General features: G+C 56.3%; 1 protein-coding gene across 1 annotated transcript in view; it reads right to left on the reverse strand.

The window, feature by feature from the left end:
- Positions 1–13,079: 13,079 nt before the first annotated feature.
- NKAIN1 (sodium/potassium transporting ATPase interacting 1) overlaps positions 13,080–21,720 on the reverse strand; it is a 41,748-nt gene continuing 33,107 nt past the window's right edge. Inside the window, exons 5-7 of the mRNA XM_064471614.1 lie at positions 21,170–21,230; positions 18,560–18,641; positions 13,080–15,227 (exon numbers count right to left, since the gene is read on the reverse strand). Coding sequence (XP_064327684.1) covers positions 15,218–15,227; positions 18,560–18,641; positions 21,170–21,230 — 153 coding nt within the window. The 3' untranslated portion in view covers positions 13,080–15,217. The remainder of the gene's footprint in view (positions 15,228–18,559; positions 18,642–21,169; positions 21,231–21,720) is intronic.

Raw genomic sequence — 21,720 nt, forward strand, 5'->3', positions numbered from 1 at the left:
AACATGTCATCTTGGCACTGGAGCAACTAAATGTGTCCAGACACCCTTCTCCTTTGGTTGTATCTCCTGAACATCCCAGGCTGGTATAAGGCATCAGCGTTGACTTTTGGGTGACGAATATTTGGGCTGCGAAGCATAAGAGCTCTTTCCCACACTGTGTCTTCACTGCAGAGCCCAGGGGAAGAGGGCTGGCAGGTCCCTACCCGCTTCTGCAGGCCAGCTTTTGGGGTGCTGTGCTTGCAAACTGGCAATCTCAGCACCCCACCTTGCTGGTGGGGCCACCTGTCCCTGAGCCATCGTGCTGGCAGTAGCACAGAGCTCCCTGAGCAGCTCTGACCCTCTGCTGTGAGCCAGAGATAACAGCTACGCCGTGGCAGGTTGCAGCACACACCCAGGCTGCTTGCTGACATTAGAAACATGGTTTCTGTTAATTATACCTGGGATAATTACATTTATACCAGTATAGTGAGAGGGGGAGGGAAGGAGTCCTCCTGTGGATGAAATATTAGTGGTTAAAACTCACTTATGCCAGTAAGTCCTTTATTTGGTTTAGGAAGGAGGGGGCAGCAAAATGGCGCAGGGGGACATGCAGTTCTGTGGCCATGGGACTGAGCTGGAGTTTGGGTCTCACCTCCAGCACCTCCATCCCCCCCACAGCTTCTTCTGCCTCCCACCTCTGCCATCCTCTCTCTTGCCGCTCAGACCTTGCCCGAGCTCCCTGCTTGTTCCAATCCATGGAAACTTCAGAGCCATGGAGGGTAGGCAGAGTGGGAGGAAGAGGCAGTGCCAGCAGTGAAATAACTTCTGCCTCCATGGGAAAAACCTTCTGGAGGTGGAAATGTCCTCCTGATCTTTGTCACACCGTTGGCCACAAAGGGCAGCCCCAGCTCCCTGGCCCTGGCTCACTCCGAACCAGTCCTGGTTATCCTGGTTAAGTTATCCTGGGCTTCATCTTCAGTCTAAAAAGAGAACAAGGTACCTCGAGAAGGTGGTTGATGTCCTCCTAACCTCCGAATGACTCGCTAGAAGCGCCTTTCTACCTCCATTGACTGCAGAAGGGGCTTCGGTCAACTGTACTCTTCATTAAACATCAAAGTTACACATCCAAAGCCGAATGCCCAAATCCAGACCCTCCATCCATGCTCTGCCCAGACTCTGTTCCTGGTGGCACGATGCCCAACACGACAGTATCTTCTCTTTGAAGGAGCTTTCTAGACTAAGAGCAAATAAACCCAGCGCTGCTGTGATTCATACTCCTCGGAGCAGAGCTTCCCACAGCTTTGTGGAAGAGACACACGCACAGGACAGGGGCTTCAGCTGGAAAAGCAAATAGATCGAGCGACTCCATAAATCACAGATGAGCAGCTTCAGCACTGCCCCCAGTCAGACCCGGCTGTCTCCAGCCTCAGGGAAGTGTGGGGAGGTCCAGTATTTTTCTTTCAATGACAACCTGGTCTCTGAAATGAAAAGCCAGATTGGAGGAAAGAGCATCTTCCCCCACAGTACCAAATATTTCAGTGGGGCAGCACGATTGTTGGCCATCAGAAAATAAAAATCCACTGAATTATCTGATTTTTTCCTAAACCAAGCCAAAACCTGCTGAGATTTTCATGCAGGATACTTTCAAAACATGCCAGCTTGACCAAAGAGCTTTAAGAGCCAACTATATCATTCAGCTTCATCACTAGGACAGTGTTTCATCAAACCACGTTGCCTTGAGACGAAAAGTAATGACCAGCCCTGCAGCTGGGCAGCTTTAATACTTGTTCGTGAACATGGGCTGCATGCTGACCCATCCATTGCTCCGTCAGCTGCTTTGCAAAGATGGCCAGAGACCTAAAATCGTGAACCTTTCCCCCGGGACCTTCCCCATAAGAGCCCAGTCCCACACGCACGCAGATGCAGGACGCACGCATAAATGCTTTCTGGGCCGGACCTGTCGTCATAAGCAGACCTAGACAGGAAACATCCTTCGTTTCTGCAGCAGCTTTCAGCGATCAGATAAATCTGTGGTTTTCACCGACACTTTTCTCCTACGGGTTTCCATGCTCTTATTGAGAAACCCAACGCAGACGTTTTCAGGAGTCAGCAGCCAAGTGTCTAAAAGCGGCTGGTGAAACGTTGCGGTTACGGCAAGCTGAAGGAAATTCTGGCTGCAGACCCACCTGACAACAGTTAAGTCTGAAAGTTTCATTTTGGCTGGAAATTCACTTTTTTTTCTTGCAAAAATACACACCCCTAAAATTAAAGTTTTTAAGCAGCTCCCACCAGGCTGTGCTCAGGGTTGTTACCAAGCCCAACACAGAGTCCCTGATCCTGGGTGCAGGGACAACAACCAAGCAACTCTGGGTGATGCCCTGAGGGTCGTTATCAACAAATCCCACTATTTCCTCTCTGTGTGCAGGAAGGCAGCTGGCAAAGCCATGCCACACATCCCACGGATAGAAAACAGCCGTGCCACTGCCTTCCTCCGCATCCTGGCAATGTCCTCTGCTGTCCTCCCTCCGGTTTGCCACGGCTCGCAGAGCCACCACAGAAGAAGACAGCCAGCCAGAGGCAGGCAGTGAAAAAGTCCCTGGAGAAGTGGAGATAAATCCAGGATGGATTTATGGGATCCAGAGTGGGTTAAATACAGGACGAAAAGAGACACAGCAAGTTCTTCTCACTTTTATGGGGGCAAGAAGGTATTTTCCCCAGGAACCAGGCAGCGAGAAATGTTTTTAGCAGGGTCACTAGTACACGGGACCAAGTGTCGGTGGGAAGGATTCTTGGGTGTCCCTCTGCCACCCCACTGATGTAGCCTATTAATGAGCAGGTAATTCAGAAACCTACAGAAAAAACAGCCGCACAAACAACTGACAGCAACTATAAACCAGGAAAAAGGAAATTCTTGTTTGTTTTTTAAACTGCGTGGGTTTTCCCCCCAGACCTCGCTGCAGAGACATGTCACAGCAGCAAGGAGCAGGGCTCAGCCCTGCTCCACACTCCTACCTTTTCATCAGCCTTTTTAATGAGCCACTGAACCCTGTAGGGACCCAAACACCAGAGCTGCAGAGAAAACAGGAGCTCTGATAGATGCTGGTGGATAAAATAAATGAACGCTTTGGGTATGAACAGCCGTTCCCTCCCGAGAGCCTTGTGGGCAGGTAGGGATGCGCTACGGGAGGGTAGCGGTTGGCTTGAGTGCAGCCCTGGGAGCCGATGGCATCTGAAGAATCCTATGGCCCAGCAAGGCAGCTGCGGGCAGGAGAGCTCAGGTGGTGGCACCTTCCTGCCAAGCAGGACACAGTGGTGGTGTCCCCGCTGAGTGCGGGTTGCTGGCCAGGGCTTCATCGATACCCAGCTGGAAGGGAGCTGGCAGGCTCCAGGGCTGCTCTTGGCCAACACTTAGGCCAAGCTGCAGTGGAGACTTGTCCCTGCTCAGGGCGTCCCACCCACAGCGGCTGTCCCTCCAAACGAGTCCCAGGGCAGTCACAGCCTGGGGGGTCAAGGGGTCGTACCTATGTATGGTCTCGCTAGATCACCCCAAAATCCAGGCTAGATCCTTACACCTACCCACCTCCCTGCTTCCTGGGCACCAGGGGTGTACAGACACCCCCAGGAGCAAGCGCATGGGACACGGGGTCCCATCAGTGAGGCAGGTACATGCTGCCTGGAGGCATTCCATGTCCACTGGTGGCACATCGTCCCCATGCGCTGTCACTGGTAGGAGCGACACTACCTCCTTGGTGGGTGCTTGTGAGATACCCCTTCCTGGGGATCATCCCCCACACCATGTCTCACCCCGATGTCTCATCAGTAGAGCTCCAGAGCAGGAGGCTGATTAAGCTTTCCACCTTGTTTGTTATCAAATATAACAACGCTGGATTTTCTCGGCAGCCAATTACATGACTAAGCCCTTTGGCAGCTTGCTGCCTTCTCAGCCTGCATGACTTCTTGCAGTCCCATAGCCTGACTGTGTTTTCTGGGGAGCAATTTCCTTCTCCCAGCGCCGCGTTTCCCATTTGCATTGCATCAGCTCTTCCTCGGCACTGGAAAGTGAGCGGGAGGGGTGCTCTGAGTTTCTCCTGCCTCTCTAACATCTCCTGAGCCGAGCCAGGCTGGAGCACAGCATTGAGACTGGGGTATCCTTTACCTGCAGACAGAGATATTTATTGGAATATATATAGGAAAATATATATTATTCTGAAAACATATAGACTGTGTATAGAGGCAGAGTCTCAGGGCAGCAATGCTCAAGCAGGAGCGAGAGGATGAGCGGTGACTTTGCAGGGGGTCTGTCAGCCAGAAGATTTTCCTAGTTCCCAACCGCTTTGCTTCCTTTGCTTCCAGCTTTCCCAGACCTTATTTGTTGGGGTTTAAGTTGTCCGATTTGCTCTTGTCCCTCACCCGGACAGGGTGACAACGTGCTGCTGCTGCCAGCCGGTCGCGGTGGCCTCCCGGGGCCCTCCCCAAGGCACAGCTATCTGCATGCCACACGTTCAAGATGCGTTTCCTGTTATGTTCCCAGTTAAGAAAAAACAACCCAACAAATTGTCACGTTGAGAAGAACATCATCCCAGCTGCAGACTCGTATGCTCAAATTTAGGAAATACCAATGTTACATTTGCCTGCGCAACCTTAATTCAGCCCCCTTAGGCACATGCTTTGTGATCCAGTCTTTAATTACAGGTTCACAGACGAGGTTTTTCCCATGGCACCTGTGGCCCAGTTAGGGCTGGCTCTGCCCCCGGGCAGAGTGATGAGGGAGATGTGGGACCCCCATGTCCCCTCCTGCCCAAGCTGGCAGGAGCTTGCGACGCGATGGACAGAGGTCTGATGCTTGAAATGCTTTTGCATTTCTCCTCTCCCAGAACCCAAGTAATTTTGCTAAAATCCAGGGTGCTGCAGGAGGGTTTGCTGAACAAGAAAGGGTGAAGGTGATTGTAGAGCCTCATCACTTCCAGCTCCAAACCCCACTGCTGCCAGCCTCCCCCAGACCCTCTCGCCGCCACCTCCGGCTGCCCTGCTGCCTGCTCCCTCCCTTCCCCTTGCACAGACAGAGACCTTCTGCCAAGCCGAGCTCCAAGCCGTCCCTCCACCCACGCAAGCCTTTGATTTGGACACTGAGATGTGCCTGGGCGCTGGGTGGAGGCTGCTTTTATTCCGACTTCCTCCTCGCAAGGCAAGAAGGCAGCCCGGCGGCTCTTGCAGCTCTGCCTAATGCAGGCAGCTGTTCCTCCTGCCTGCCTGCTGCAGCCCAGCCCAGCCAGAGGTGACAGCCCAGGGACCTGGACGCCTCCTGCCTCTGCTTCCGTGTCCCCATGCGCCATGAAGCTCCACGAACCGCTCAGCCTGAAGGCAAGGGTGCTTTGCACAGCGGGGAGCTGGCTGGGGAGTGATTTGCAGGCAACAGGTTTGCCAGAGAAACCTCCCAGCACAGCTGGTTTTGCACAGAGGGAGGCCTGGGATTTGCTGGGGGCCAGAAATGGTGTTTCTCAAGTGCTTGCTGAACCCACCCACTGGTGCCTTGCCCGAGCAGTGCTCGGCTCCCATGTCCTCCGTGCACCGGAGCTTGCAGGGACGGCACCACGCTTCCCAGCTGCAAGCTCCCACCTCCTCACCAGCACAACTGGTTTGATCTTCATTGCACAGACAGAGGCTCGGGTATACCCTGGAGACACCTGGCTTCAAAACATAATTGCCCTCGGTGTAATTTGGAGGCAGCAAGCTTGTGCTTAGAAAGGCTGATTCACCCTCGGGACCTGCCCCTGCTCCTCCTGCGAGGCCAGAGGGAGCCGAGGGCAGCGGAGCAGCACCCGATGGAGGTGCCTAATGTGGGTGACCCCAGGCTTCAGGGTAGCGGTGGCGCCTTCCTCGGGGTGCCTCCTTGCAGACCAGGATTTGCCTGAGCAAAGCTACAACGGGCGTCAGAAGGAGCCATGCTTTGCTTGTGCAGAGGGATGATGCATTGCAGAGACCTCAGAGGTGCCTGATCTGGAGGGTCCTGAGCGTTGGCTGCGCGTTCAGCCAACCCCAGGTGGTTATTTGCCCATTATTCCCAGTTCTTGCACCCATCTTGGCTGTGACTGTGTGGATTTACTCCAGCTCACACCCAGGGATTGTGCTCGTGGTGGCGAAGGGTTGTGCATCCTTCTGCCAGCCCTGGAGCCGCCAGCCCTGAGACCTTCCCCATGCACTTCCCCTGCATGGGAGGTGACGCACAGTGGTTACGGCTGGTCGCATCTCCATCGCTTTCACACGCAAACCCCCACCTTTCTGGCTGTGCAGCTCTGGTTGGAGCCCAGAGGGGTGAGCAGGATCTGCAGGAGGAGTTTGGAAAAGCAGCTCAACCACGTGCATGGAGGAGGCCCAGGAGATGCAACCAAACCATCCAGAGCAAGAGGCACCGGTGCCAGGAACAACACGGGGAGTCCCATGGCAACGGGGCAGGGAGACAAGTTCGGGGAATGGTGTAACACGGCTGGCACCCACCCTGCCTGCAGGAACAAGGTGGAGCTTTTCCTGCCCAGCCAGCTGCCTGTGCCAGCTCCCACCATCCCCCAGCACCTGGATGTGTCCCCTGTCCTGCCCGCCGCAGCACTGGGACAGGCGTGCTGCTTGCAGGAGTCCTGGCACCAAACACCTTGCAATCTCTGCCCTCATTGCCCACACCGTGCTTTAGCTTTCCCTGACAGGTTTTCCGCTCCAGCTCTGGCTCCCAGGCACACTTCAGCCCATCCTCGACCACTTTTTGATTCTCTGGAGCTACAAGTCAGCTGATTTGGAGCTCTCTCTGTTGCAGGACTGAAGCATGGTGTTGCAAAGCCATCTTAGCTGCTCTTCTGGGGAGTTATGGGGCCTGTGGTCCAGATGGATATATATACTATTTGTATATGTGCAGCATCTCTCAGGAGAAGCCAGCTCCCAGTGTAAGCAGGCAGGCTGCAGGGAACTCATCACGCGCTTTAGTCTCTGCCCAGCATGAGCCATGTGTTGTGCATCCAGAGCCAAAAATTGCGCATATGCCCGCGGATGCACTACGGCGGCAGAGAAAGCCCAAGAACTCCCCCCACGGCAGCCATCGCATCCGTCCGACGCTGGTCTGGGTGAGTGCCCGCTCATGTAGCACCTTCCAGCTGGGACCGGAGGTGATGGGAGCACTGAGAAGAGCATCTTTTTAGGGATGTGGGGCCAGGGATTCTGGGGGCCTCGCACCCATACTGTGGCATGGGTCTGCTGGGCAATGTGGTGCCAGGAGGAGGGTGTCCCTTGGGGATGCCACTGCATCTTCCACATGGCAGGGACAACTGGAGAACCATCCATCCCCACTAATGAATCAAAGGTGGGAAAATAAGGCCCAGGAATCGTTTCTTAATCAATTTACCACCAAAAGCAAGCAGTGTGCTCCCCTCCGAGCACAAAAACATTGTTCCCGTTCACCCAACGTATCCTACCCGCCTCGCTCCTGCTCCCGCTCCCAATTCCCTGGAACCAGCCGTATTTAACTCAGCACACCTAGGACCGCGGCAGCCGGATCTACAGATCTCCTCGAGCCCCTGAAAAGCGTCTCTATGCCTTTGTTTGAGGTTGTGAAAGCGGCTTTTTTACTCCTTAACATCTGTGACTTGCCAGGGTCCCGCGGCTGCGGGAGGGAGCTGGCGTTTCTGCACGGGGTAAATTAATCCTTTGTTGCTCCTCAGCCATTTCTTTGCTCGGGTTGGGATGGAAGAAAATCAACTCGTTTTTCTTCCTGCCCTTCCTGTTTACGGTGACACAGGGTTTCTTCACATGATAGCGGCAAGAGATGCTTGGACTCTGTAATTACATTTCAGCCATGGCCAGGCAGGGGACAGTGGCTTTAAGGAGGGACCGGCTAGGCCCAGGGTGTAAGGGGTTCAAAGCAAAGCCCCCCTAAACCCCCCCATGGCTGTGGGTAGCAGTGCAATGCCCACACTCATGTGGTTTTTAAATATGGGCTGCCCTGGTAGTTTTTGGGGATGCTGCACCCGTATCCCAGCTTTAGACCGGTCTGGGAGCAGGAGGGGGGGCATATCATATCAGGGATGGCCGGTGCCATTCGGGTGATCATTTGTATCATTTTTATTTTGGAGAATTTCCCCTGCTGCTCTAAAAATCAGATTATGGCTGATGGGGGTGACGAACCCTTCATCTGCGGGGACCTGGGGAAAAGGCCTAGGTGCCGAGCATCCTCCCCGCTCGGCAAAGGATGCTGCAAACCGGGAGGAGAAAGGAGTCAGACTTTCCTGGGGAAGGCAGAAAGGCAGGAGAGGCTTTAGTATCCATTTTCCAAGAGAAATAAGTTATGCGAGAATGTAACATGCCCAAATCATGGAGGAGATGCAGTGATGCACCTGGCCGAGGCCCGGCTGTTCGCTCTCCCCATGAGCCATGCTGGGATGTGAATTAAAGGTCAAGTTATCGACCGCCTTCATCTCCTCCGACAGGTCCGTGCTGGCGCCCAGCCTTGCCCCGGGGTGGGTGCGTGGCACCCAGGTGCGGCTGGCGACCAGCAGCGATAACCACTGCGGCAGGCTGGGTTTCCTGGGAGCCACCCGCGGGATGCAGCTCTGGCGTGGGAGATGCTGCTCAGGTTGCAGGGAAAAGGAGCTGTGACACCCCAAAAAACCTCACAGTTTGGTTTTCGGCAGCTGGCCCTGGGCTGGCTTTGCTATTTTGAAATGACCTCGCTTGGACGGTGCGGCTCTAAATTCGCAAGCAGGAGTTTGGAAGGGAATGCCCGTGGGAAAGGGGTGGAAAGGGAACAGAGAGGAGGGAAATGCCAGGAAGCGGGTGGCTGGTCTTCCTCTGTATCCTGAGCTTTTTCTATCTGCCTCCACGTGGTGAGGGTCGGGATGCTGTTGGCTTTCCCTCAGGGGAGACACACGGACCATCCTCCCGATGTCCAGCCCCAAACCCAGGGGATTTATTACCTGCAAAGCAAATCTCAGCCCTCCCGTCCTCCTGGGGCTCCCGCTGGCCACAAGCCCCGAGCAAACGGCACAAAGCTGCCTCCAAAACGGGTTTTCTCAGCATACAGGTTGGGAAAAGCTTTTAAAGCCGGCTTTTGCAGGCTGGTGATTTGGTTTAAAAAGGTCCTGTATTATAAGACATTAAAATCTGAGTTGTTGTAACCCCTGAAACCTCCCAGTGCAGTTTTATCCTTTCTTTATGGATGCATTTTCACACTTTCCTTTTTACTTATTTATTTACTTTTTAAACTTATTTACTTACGTATTTAATTTATTAACTTAAAAATAACTAAGTTAATATATTTGCCTATCATAAATAATTTTATTTACTATAAATATGTAAAATAGTTAATACATTTATGTATAATATTTTTATTTACTATAAATAAATCAGTCAATACGTTTACTTATAATGAATAAATTATTTTTATTTACTATAAATAAATAAGTTAATATATTTATTTATAAATAAGTAAATAGGTAAATAATTAAGTTTTAAAAGTAAATAAACATTACTTAAAAGTAACTAACTATTTAAATTTTAAGTCTATGACCACAGGCCGGACCATGAAAACCCACCGCCTTCCTCGCCCCGGAGCTGGAGGAAGGATGCCTGGAGGAGCCGGGCTTCGGAGCGGTGCTCAGCCCCATCTGCAGCCCCGCACGCGTGCAGTGGCTCCAGCTGCACCCGAGAGCACCCACATCCCACATGCCAGGTGGGGATGCCCAGGAATAAGGCGCTGCCCCCAGCCAGGATGGTTCTTTTGCTTTTAAAGCAGCTTCCCAAGTGTTTTTATTTGTTTTTCTGGGCTGCGGGGATGTTTTGGAGCCGGGAACCATCTCCCTCATGGTGGCTGCGGAAGGCTGACAGTAGCCGTGGCTGCTAGAAATAACCTCCTCCCAGTGCTGGCGTGAGCCCAGGGCTGCGGGGAGCCATTGCCGTGCTCCGGTTTGGGGCCACTCTAGTAACAGCAATGACATCCTTCCCAGCAAGGCTCCCAGAGCCACCCCCCCATGTTTCCCAGTCCCACCAATGTCACCTTCCCAGTGCACAGAACCCTGCTGGGAGGCAGCTCGCCAGCCACGCCACCGCAGCACCTGCAGAAAACCTCCCTGATGTGTGTTCCAGACCTATTTCTGAATTAATTCCCACTGTGATCATTATCCAGCCAGCACGTGCACGCGATGGGGTTTTACTTCCCTTACCTGGGTGACGTCTCCCAGCCCTGCAACCACCTTTCGCTGCAGCAGCCACCTCTGAAGGCACCCAATCTGTGTCAGATAAAGGACAATGAATTTTATGACCACAAACTCTGTGCAATAATCTGGAAGATGCCTCCCAAAAGTAAAGATTTTAATTGAAAAACACTTTAAGAACCCTATTTCAGCCTCTAGTCTGGTGCTTACCTCCCCTTAGCGGCCCCCTCCAAGGTACAGGAGGCAGAACACGGGGTGTGGTGAAGCCGAAGGCTGGAGCGCCGTTACTGTCGGAGGGTTTCCTGGCGTGCCCAGGCAGGCTGCGGGAGCTGGGACGGGGCTGGGCAGCAGGAGGTTGTTTTGCAAGAGGTAGATCAATGGGTGTGGGCGGGCAAACAGGCTTGCTCCTTCCTCCCCAGCTGGGGAAGAGGAGTGTGGCAGGATGCTCCAGCAGCCTGGCCAAGGGATGCTCCAGCAGCGTGGCCGTGGGATGCTCCAGCAGCGTGGCTGCGGGATGCTCCAGCAGCGTGGCCGTGGGATGCCCCAGCAGCGTGGCTGTGGGATGCTCCAGCAGCCTGGCCAAGGGATGCTCCAGCAGTGTGGCTGTGGGATGCTCCAGCAGCGTGGCTGTGGGATGCTCCAGCAGGGTGGCTGTGGGATGCTCCAGCAGCGTGGCTGTGGGATGCTCTAGCAGCGTGGCCGTGGGATGCTCCAGCAGCGTGGCCGTGGGATGCTCCAGCAGCGTGGCCGTGGGATGCTCCAGCAGTGTGGCTGTGGGATGCTCCAGCAGCCTGGCCAAGGGATGCTCCAGCAGCGTGGCTGCGGGATGCTCCAGCAGCGTGGCCAAGGGATGCTCCAGCAGCGTGGCTGTGGGATGCTCTAGCAGCGTGGCCGTGGGATGCTCCAGCAGCGTGGCTGCGGGATGCTCCAGCAGCGTGGCCAAGGGATGCTCCAGCAGCGTGGCTGTGGGATGCTCTAGCAGCGTGGCTGTGGGATGCTCTAGCAGCCTGGCCAAGGGATGCTCCAGCAGCCTGGCCAAGGGATGCTCCAGCAGCGTGGCTGTGGGATGCTCCAGCAGCGTGGCCAAGGGATGCTCCAGCAGCGTGGCTGTGGGATGCTCCAGCAGCGTGGCTGTGGGATGCTCTAGCAGCGTGGCCGTGGGATGCTCCAGCAGCGTGGCTGTGGGATGCTCCAGTGGGACCATGGCGGTGCTGGTGCTGACCCACCTCTTCCGTGGTTCATGGCTACAGGGTCTGATTGGCCTCACTGTTGTCATAGAAACAGGCCTCCATCCCTGCTCACCCCCCCCCCCCCAAAAAAAAAATTCATCCTCATTTCCCTGGTGCCTACAAGGCATGAGGTAGCTCTTCTCTGCGCAGGCCTCACCCAAACACCCATCCTTACCCACAGAGGCAGTGGGTTGTCAGCAGCCGGCCGTCCCCACCCGACCCTGCGGGGTCCTTCGGGTCCCTCCCCCGGGGTCTCACGCGAGGCTGGCGGCAGCTTGTCTCCCCCCATGCTCAGGGAAACCCCTGTGCCCCAGCGGGGGCCACCTCCACCCCTCACACCCACTGCTTTGGGGCAGCACCTGCCTGCCCCCAGGGCGCTGGGTCACCCCGCTGTCCCCATGGCCAGGCCAAACACTGTGGCTCCTCCATCCCTGGGCACCCCCCTAAAATTTATGGATTTTAGGTCTGGAAACCTGATTCTAGTCTTTTCTGTTAAAAAGCAGACCCCCAGGGATGGGGTTCCGCAGTGGAGCTGAGGAGCAGGACCTGCGGGTGACCTGGTGACGTGCGCTCAGTGCCACCGTCTCGGCCGAGGGACAGCATTGTCCTGCCAGCTCCCGGCGGGGCCAGGACGAGCCTTACAGGGATGGAGGCTCACTTCCCATGGGGCCAGAGATTTGGGAACAAGCAGGAACAAGTCAGCACAGGCACAGTGTCCCCAAAGAGCCAGTGACAAACCCCCATGGCAGGGAGCTGCCGAGCAGAAGCCTCACGGGGAGCTCAGCCCAGGGGATAAGAGGCATCCAGCTGCTCTGGTCCCCGATGTCACCGAAGACACCGTGTTTGCTGCCTCCTTGCCACATTTCCATTTTGATTTGAAAAACAAGATTTAATTCAATGCACTGGAAAAGGCAGCAAAGGGGAGAAGAACCAAGGGCAGAGGATGGGAGCAGGAGGCAGCCGCCTCTCATTTGGAATCAACTGAAAATAGAGCAAAAAAAATGGCTTTGACTACTTCGAATGAAACCATGTGCGAAGCAAGCATCACCCCGAAGGGGTGGCATCGAGCTCAATGAAAATTGCTTCTTTGATGGAAAACATGAATATCTAGGGAGAAAAGGAAACTTTTCCCATGGGGCTGTGACTGTGACCTGGTGTCTCCTGCTGGGGAATTCCTACCCCTGCCCCTGGCAGGGCTGGAAAGTTTTATTTTAGGAGCTCAACCTGAAAAAACACCCGAGGGGTTCTTACTATTTCTTTGGGGGTTACTAATATTTCTCTTAGGGGGAGGACGGCTGCAGACCCCCGTGGCTGCCCCCATGCACAGGGATGGGATGCGCCGGCCACCGACATCCCCCATCACGTGGTGGGTGATACCCACACCCAGCCTGGAGGACGCTGCTTTTCTGCATTTTGGCTTTTAAAAAAATTTTTTTTCTGCTATTTTACTACCGGGGAGGACATTACCTGCGCAGGCAGCAAGGGAGGAGGCAGAGCCTCACCCGGGCATCATTAAAACGAAGCGCTGGCTTATAAAGCAGTGGAAAGCTGGGTGACACAGAGCCCACGGGAGCGAGCTGGTGGCATTGAAGAGCAGGGAAAGAAAAGGCAAAATAAAAACCCCACCAATTTTTAATCGATTCAACTGCACAAGGGAAATGCCCCAAAACCAGAACAGCCATCGGATGAAACTTTCCTTCAACTTTTATAATTACAGAATAGAAAAGAAATCCTCGGTTCACGTTACAAATACAGTCTTATATAAAAACAAGCCAACGGAAAAGAAAAAAAACAAGGTCATGGAGGGCCGGTGCCTGGCTCCTGTCGAGCTCAGGACGGAGGGAAGCTCTTCTGAATGAGTTTTAAATGACGGCAAGCTTTTCCTTCTGCTTCCTGTTGGGCTTGAGAAGGGCTTCGAGCAGGTGGGTGGGTGTCTGCCATCCCATCCCATCCCATCCCATGGTCTCATGGTGGGTCAGTGAGAGCATCCTTGGTCCTGGAGAGGAAAATAAACCCTGGAGATGCTGCCGTTCCCAGGGCTGGGCAGTGCTTGGGGATGGGGATGTGTTTTGGGGGATGGGGGGTATCCGTTGCTTGAAAAACACAGTTTTCCTTGGAAAAAAGAGGGGAAAGGGCAGAAAAAATTATTGCCTGTAAAGTTCGCAGCTTGGCTGGATGTGGCAGAGGGACTGGCGGGGGGATGCAGCCTGTCCCCTGCCCAGGGTTTGGGCTCGGGCAGCCTCCGTCGTTGGCACTTCACGGCTGCTTGTTGGGAAGGACAAAAAAAATCACTCCAGGGTGCAAAAATAAATCCCCTAATAACCCCCACGACTGGATGAAAAACTCCTGGGAAGCAAAATTGTTGCGACTCCCCCTGCTCCCAGAGGCAAAGGGTGGGCTTGGGACGAGATCCAGGGATCCGGGAGAAGCCGCACCCCACATCTGGGAAAAGAAGGAGAACAAGTTGGTCGGGGGAGCCGGGATGCTTCCTGAAACTACTTTCTCCCTTCCACCTTCTTCCAAGGCTTTTAATTCCCAGCTCATCTTCATTTTGCCAAGCGATTGCTGCCCAACAGACCTTGCACATTCCGCCCCCCCCCCAAAATAACCATTCCCCACATGCCGACATCACCCTTTTTTGCCACTGCACCTGATGGATGGATTTGCCACCAAGACCCCCAATGGATGGAGGGGCTGGGGGGGTCAGAGGAGCACCAAGCTGCCCCCCTGCAGCCCTGGGCAAGGGGCTGGGGGGCACCAAGGCAGCCCCGGGGTGGGCAAAGCGTTGCTGAAGGCACAATGTCGGCCTCGGGGGCGGCCCAGCGCAGGCTCGCCAGGGCATCGTGCTCAGCCAGAGTCCACTCAGGCACTTTAAATTAAAAAAAAAAGAACCCCAATAATTAAAAAAAAAAAACCAACCTAAAACATTCATTAGATTCGTTAAAACAGCCGGAAAGGGGCTGTGTCAAAAGCAGCGTCAGTATTGCCAAATTTGAGCAAGACCCCCTGGAAATGTGGCAGGGATGGGGGGATTGTGGAGGGATTTTGGGGTGCTCTGCCCCCCCCACCATCCCCAGGTCTGGGGGGGGTGAGGCAAGATGCTGATGGCCAGATCCAGGTCCTCGGGGTGAGGGGACCATCCCAGACCGAGCCCCTTGACGCCATTACATCCAACCAGCGGGGCTGGAAAACTCCTTTTGGGAGCAAAAACCCCAGTTTTGGGGCCAGCCCAACTCCAAAACCCGGCGTTTCATGAAGTCATCCCAACCCTGCGGAGGACGAAGCTGCCCTGCATGCCCCGCTGTCCCCAAAGAGGTGTTTATCCCCGCCCCAGTCCCATTTGCTCCAAACTGGCTGGTTTTCGCCCCAATCCTGCTCTGGGCTCCCCTCCTGCCCGGCAGGCTGGGAAGGGCCCTGCTGCTCCAAGGAAAAACCAGGCTGGGAGAAAGAGAAGAAAACAGTGTCCGGCAAGCGATGCCACCTCCCCGCGTGTCCCCATGTCCCCATCCTGGGGAGGGAGTGGGAGCCTGGGAGGGCAGCGCGGCTTGGGGGGGTCCCCCAATATCCAGCCCCCCTGATCCTGCGGTGGGTGGGTGGTTTGGGCTCGGAGGCGTCCAGGGTGGGATGAATGTGCAGCTCCCGGCTCTGTTTTCAGGGGTCTTGCAGGGTGCGAGGAGGCAGGAGGGGACCGGGCGGCTCGGCGTCGTCCCCCCCCTCGCCAGGGGTCGTATCATGGGGTGTGGGACAGTTCGCTCTAGGGGCGTCCGGTCGCCTCCAGCTCCCACGCCGGGCCGGAGCCGGATCCAGGGCGGGAGGAGGTTACCCAGATCTGGGGACAGAAGAGGAGAGGAGGTGTTAGGGGTGAGACCGGGGTCCGGGGAGTCATCCCTGCCATGTGTCCCCATGTCCCCACACTGCACTGAGCGAGGGGACGAGGAGCCATGGCCACGGACAGCTGCCGACTGCCCACCCCGGGGGACAGGGACCTGCCAGGGTGACCTGGGGTGGCTCTCGCATGGCCATTCACCCTCATTTCACCCCCCAAAATGTAAGACAGCAACTGGGGCCAGGCTGGGAAGCCCCCATGAGTTGATGTCCCCACCTCTGATGGTGACACGGGGACTGCCATCGAGGCTGCCCCGCTCACCCATCCCCGGCTGCTTGCAGGCAGCATGGTGACACGGAGGGGACACAGAGGGGACACGGAGGGGCCCAGGACTCCTGACCACAGTGGGGCACATGCTGCCCATCTCACCCCACTGCTTGCTGCCAGCCCTTTCCCCCAGCAGGACACCTTTTGGCAGCAGCTGGTGGGTGCTGGGGTCTGGGAGGTGCTGCACCCACCTGCAGGCTGGCGGTTCCCTGTGTGCGTGTGGAGGCGTGTGGAGGCGTGTGCAGGCATGTGCAGGTGTACATGTGCATGCATGTGCATGCAGGTGGGTGCACAAGCATGTGCAGGCATGTGAGCGTGTGTCTGCACGCGAGCGTGTGCGCAGGCAGGACTGTGTGTGTGCACGTGGGTGCATGCACGGGCATTGCTGTGCTTCCTCACGTGTACGTGTGTGTGTTTAAAACGCGTGGGGAGAGCTGGCACCACGGGAGGCCGGATGCTGGCCGCACACCCCCAGCCCTGGCTGCACCGGGAGGTCGCACACACATCCCCCCCACCCCCTGCACACAACCACGGCACGGAGCAAGCACGCAGCCCCTCACACCAGAAAGAGAAACAACCCCCGTCTCCCCCAGGACAGCGCATGGGGACCCCCTGCAGACCCCCTTCCCGCACACCCTGTCACAAGTGCCCAGGTTTCAGCTCCCAGCTCCCAGCCTGTGTTTCCCCACTTGCTGATATGCTACAGAAGGGATTTTGGAGGCGAGAGCCCCCATCCTGGGCGGGACAAGCGACGTGGTGGGGACCCAGTGCCACCCTGGCCAGGCAGGAGGGACCCAAGGGGACAAGGAGTGGGTGCTGGCATGGCACATCGTCCTCCTTCTGCTGGGTGGAAACCCACCCCCATGCCCACATTAATCCAATTATAGCTAATCGCGAACTGCAGAATAAGCTTTAAGTTTTCAGTCTAGGACAGCAGCCCCAGGTCCCTCCTGCCCGGCTGTCCCCTGGGGACACAAGTGGCTGGATCTGCTGCACCAAGCTGGGACAGCACCTTGTACATCCTCTCGCAGATGATGGGTGGCAGCGAGACACCCCTGTATTCCTCCCCAGTGGGGTTACCGCTGTCCCGGCACCCCTCGGGTCCCCCCGGCTGTCACTGTGCCACCCCAGTGGGACTCTCCCACCTTGGGGACAGAGCACGTTCCCTGGGCACTGGCTTTTTTGGTGTCCATGAGCCCAGCCTGCCACCGCTGTCAGGGTGATGGAGGTGCCTTGATATAAATTATAGCTGCATTAATTAGGTGGTGGGTTATTAATGAGCTGCCAGGGTAGGATGGAGAGGGCTGTGGGCAGGGGGGAGCTGGCAGCACAGTGGCAGGGTCCCAGTTGTGACCCCTCCCGGGCTGTGCCTGCAGAAAGGCCACAAAGGTGCGGGTGGCCCATGAGCTTGATTAATTAGGAAGCAATCTAATTACAAGGAGCACTGCCTGAGCCAGCCCTGCAGGCAGGACAAGAGATGGCAGCCCCCAACACACGCTGCCCACAAAGGGCTTTGGGGCTTGCCCACGGGGTTACTGCAGGCAAGGAGGGGAGGCTGGATCTGTGCCGGAGACCCACGCGGCCCCGTCCCCAGCATCACTTCATGACGGGATGCTCTGGTACCCGGCTGGGTACACAACCCACCCCTAAAGCATGCAGCCCCAACCCCCCCATCACCCCAAAACAGGCCCTGGGCAGCCAGAAGAGCCCTGGAGGGAGGCTGGGCTTTGCAGAGGATACAGGGCTTGGGTTAAACATCTCCCAGAAAGGGAGGAGAGGGATTTCCCCAGCACCTCTTCACCCTACTGAGGTCTCCCCATCCTGGTATCTCAGCGCCGAGTTTCTCTGCTATCAGCTTTTGGATCCCCTGTATATCTAAAATTGATACTCCTCCCACCTAAAACTGATATTGCCCCCACCTAAAATTGATATTCCCGCCAATCTCCCCAAATGCTGCAGCTCTCAGCACTCATCCTGCAGCTGCTGGGGAGCACTGGGCTTACAGCAGCCCCCTGCAGCCCCCCTGCTCCTGGAGGCTGCAGGCAGGAGAGGGTCAGGCAGTGCTCGCCCCCATCCCTGCCTTCCCCACTGCCCATCTTTGTCACAGTGGCTTCACACCATCCCACCAAGGCAGGTCTGAAGGGGTTCCCTGGGGGACACCATCCATGGGGCATGTCTCATCGGGGGGACAATGGTCTCCTGGGTTCCCCCAATGGTGGGCGTGAGGCTGGGGGAGGGCAGCACATCCACAGCAACCCCCAGGACGTGGGTGCTGGCACCACTCCCACCCCGCGGTGACACCGTGGTGAAACGCCAGTGCCACCACCCCTGTCCTCACCCGGGGCAGTTCCCATCCCACCATGCTCCGCTCAGACCGGGGGGGCTCCCAGGGGTCCTCCCAGGGAAGGACCAGCTCGATGCAGGGGGGGCACAGCACCCATGGGTACTGACCCGCACCCACGCACCAGGGCAGGTACACGAGAGGCTGTCTGTGCCCAAACGTCCAGGGAGGGCCAAGCAATATCACAAATACATTTGTTCCACCGCAGCCCCCTCTTTGCATCTCTAATTGCATGGCATGCCCTTGAATTTGCATAGAAGGCTCAAAATATAATTAATTTTTGGCACCCAGCAAAGCCTGCACGAGGCTAATCCCTTTAGATTTTGCAGCCTTATCTCATTTGAGCGTTTATCTAGTTGAGCTTAATGGGTAAGGGAGAAGGAAAAAAAAAGTCAGCTGCACTTATCTGAAGAGCTGCTGCTTCCCCTGGGCAGCCCTGGCGTGTTGAGGCTTGGCAGCCAAAAAACAGCAAAAAGCAAAACAAGGGCACGATCTCCCCTAAAACTGCCCAGCCTCAGCCCCGCCGGAGCGTCTGGGCTTTATATCGAGGCTGAGCGGACTCACAGACCCAAATCTTTTGGGTTACAATGGTGTGATGAGGCACCTTGGAGGGGCTCCTGCATCCCTGAGCATCCCCAAGGCTTTCCCCAGCCCAGCATGGACTCACGTGTAGAGCGGCTGTAGCTGTAGGTGTGATGTCTTCTGTGGCGCCTGGTAGCCGTAGGAGTCAAACCCACCGATGAAGTCGACTGGGAAGAGGGGGGAGAGCAGCGAGGTGAGCTGGGAAGGGCAGCGGGGCAATTTCCCTGCCTCAACGGCATGCACGGGTCATGCAGCACCCCAGGCTGCAGCAGCATCTTGGGGAAGCGCAGCATCTCAGGTTGCCGCAGGATCCCGCTTTGCAGCAGGATCCCAGAGAAACGCAGCATCCCAGGTCCCTGTACATCCTGGGCAAGTGCAGCACCCCAGGTCACGGCAGCGTCCCAGGGACACGCAGCATCCCGGGCTGCAGAAGCCTCCCAGATTCCTGCAACATCCCAGGAAAGTGCTGGCGAGAACTGGAGGAAAGGAGCCGGACCGACTTGCAGAGATCCCTCGGGCTCTCTTCTCCTCACCACAGCAGCCCTTGCATTGCGGGCTGGACAAAGTGGGTAAAATTACCCTATCATTGTCTCCAGAGTGGGCGTTTAAGGAGAATTATGGGGTAATTACATCTCGTTTAAAGCGTGTCATTTAGGGGAATTGCAGACACCAATATATCAGTTTTCGTGACTGCAGTTTCCAGCCTGGTGGCTCATCCCCCGCTGGCCGGCAGAGCCCATCAGCCGCCCCACGAGCCCCTGGGCGCTTGCCGGAGGGGTTGCGGCAGCAGACCCCAGCCCTTCGCCCTGGCTTTGTGCAGTGGCAGTGGTGGGTGGCTGGGGGTACCCCAGCTTCTCCCACGATCATCCTACGTGCCCCCAGACCAGAACCCTCCCGTAGGCACAGCCAGCGGCTGCTCAGCCAGCCCAGGAACAGGCACCAGGCGGGGCTACCTGAGCCATCACAGGAGCCACAGCACAACGCATCTCCCCAAAGCAAATATATTAATCCCCAGGGAGATGTGGTCCGGGTGGATTTGCACACGGGTGTCCGGGAAACATCAGTGAGCTTGAGGGGGGAGCCCAGTTCTCCCCATATATTTATCTTCCCGACTTAATATTCAGCCAGCTCTCAATTTTGACGCCATCCATCCATTTCCAAATCTAATAAGATATTCCATTAAAAAAGCTGCATTTGAATCTTGGACTCCGGCAGCATTAATATTAAAAGTGTATTGAATGCGGGAGTTTGTTTGAATGCAAACATGCTTCAAAGCCAGCGGCGGTAGATAAACCCTTTTGCCAGCTCCCCGAGTACAGAAACAAGTTATTACCACAGGCAGTGTCCAATTTCACACGGAGATTTTCCTTTTCCGCTACACTGATTCCCAGCAGCAGGGGGAAAAACACGAGGAGGCTGAACCCCAGCATCTCCTGGGCTGGGCTGGGACCATTTGCGAGTCCACGGCACCGGCAGGGATGCTCATCCCGATGCTGCGGGGAAGGAGCCCGATGCTGAGCGTATCTGGGTGGCTTTTGCCATGCCGGCGGTTGCGGCACAGCCCTGCCTGCGGTCAGCTGCTGGGAGCTGCCAGCTGGTGCGAATTAATTAATGGCAGATGAGCATTTAATGCGGTTGGATGGCTACAGCCTTAACTGCCTGGTTAACCGGGGCCAGGGTGCTCAGCACTTCTGGAGGGGTGTTTGCAGGGATCATTGTCACATCGGAAAGCACAATATAGACTGTATAAAAATTAGCCTGTAACTTTGCTTAAATTGCTGGTTTTCTCCCAGCTTTGGGGGTAAAAAGCCTCGAGGCAGGGAGCAGGGCTCTGCTACCCCGCTGTCCATGGGCGTGCTGGCTGGGGGGACATAATGTTTCCCATTTCATCGTCCCCAAGCCCCAGATAGCTGTCAAAAAGGTAAGGCAGGTGATGGGTGGCTCCTGGAGACGTGAGCAGGGAGGACGGCTCTCCTGCAGCCCCAACAGGGCCGGATCCGCACCAGGAGGAACATGCACCATGAACTGATCAGGGCTTGGAGGTGGCTTTTTACAGCAAGGGTGATTCTCCCCCCAGCCACACCGGACCATGGACCTGGGGGTGATGCTCTGTCCCAGAGGAGAAGCTCTGAATTTGGGTCAGCGGGGAGCAGCAGGAGCAATGCCAGCCCCAAATCCACCCTGAACGGCCACGCACGGGGTTGAGCATCCTGACATCAGCGGGAGCTGGGCTGTGTCGTGGTGCTGGTGTGGGGATCAGGGAGCGGGGACCCTCTCAGCCTCCTGTGGCTGGTGCGGGGATGAAGCCTGACCCCATGCACTGGATGAAACCGGTCCCGTTCCTGCACCCGAAGTTTGTGAGCACTGCAGTCCTGCGAGAGACACTGCAGCTCAGGGCTGGGTGTCCCCGTCCTCCTCCTCTCCCAGCCCCGGCCCGGGTGCAGCACCCTCCGCGATGCAGGCAGGGGGGACCACGGGTGGCACGCCACACCTTTGTGCATCTGCCTCATCAGGGATGGAAAAAAACAGGGCAAAAACCCCAACTAAAGGGGTCGCTTCACCCGCCTGCAGCCCAGCTTTGCTCCCACATCCCCGGCCGGGAGCTGCCACCCTGGCGAGATGCTGCCCAGCGATAGCCGAGACTATTTTGCAGCGCTGTGGCTCTCCCCCAGTGACTGACAGGAAAAGCACTTACAGCTGTCTTCTTCCTCCAGGAACACTTTGCTGACGTAACAGGCGTAAACGAAGCCAAAAAGCTGCGAAACAAAAGCGGGCAGAGAGAAGTCGGTTACTGGGGTGATGGGCACCACGACCAACACTGTGTCTGTGGGAGACGGAGGTGGGTGCTGCAATGGGGATGCCTGGGAGCATCCTGGGGGGACCCTGGGCAGGATCAGGTCTGCCACGGTGCCAGAGCCTGTCTCTGGTGGGTCCAGGTGCTGGTTTGGGATGCAGCAAGGTTGCATGGTTTCAGCTGCACCAGGTGGACAAGGGTGGTGGCTTTTGGGTGGACAGGCTGGCACCACACTGGAATGGCAGCGCAGAGGGTGTGGAGCCCCACGTAGTGCTGGGTGTCCCTTGGTGGGTGCATGGCAGCTGCTCTGGTCCCCAATTCCCTTTAAGGCTTTATTTTCTTGCAGACCCCCAAGGCTCTCCAGGAGCTCCGTGTCCAGGTACGTCCGCTTCCCACCTCCCCAGGGGGTGAGACAGCCACCGGGAAGGGGGGGCCCTCCCTTTCCAGCAAGC

This window comes from Phalacrocorax carbo, chromosome 22 (assembly GCF_963921805.1).
Source record: "Phalacrocorax carbo chromosome 22, bPhaCar2.1, whole genome shotgun sequence".
Taxonomy (NCBI): Eukaryota; Metazoa; Chordata; class Aves; order Suliformes; family Phalacrocoracidae; genus Phalacrocorax; species Phalacrocorax carbo.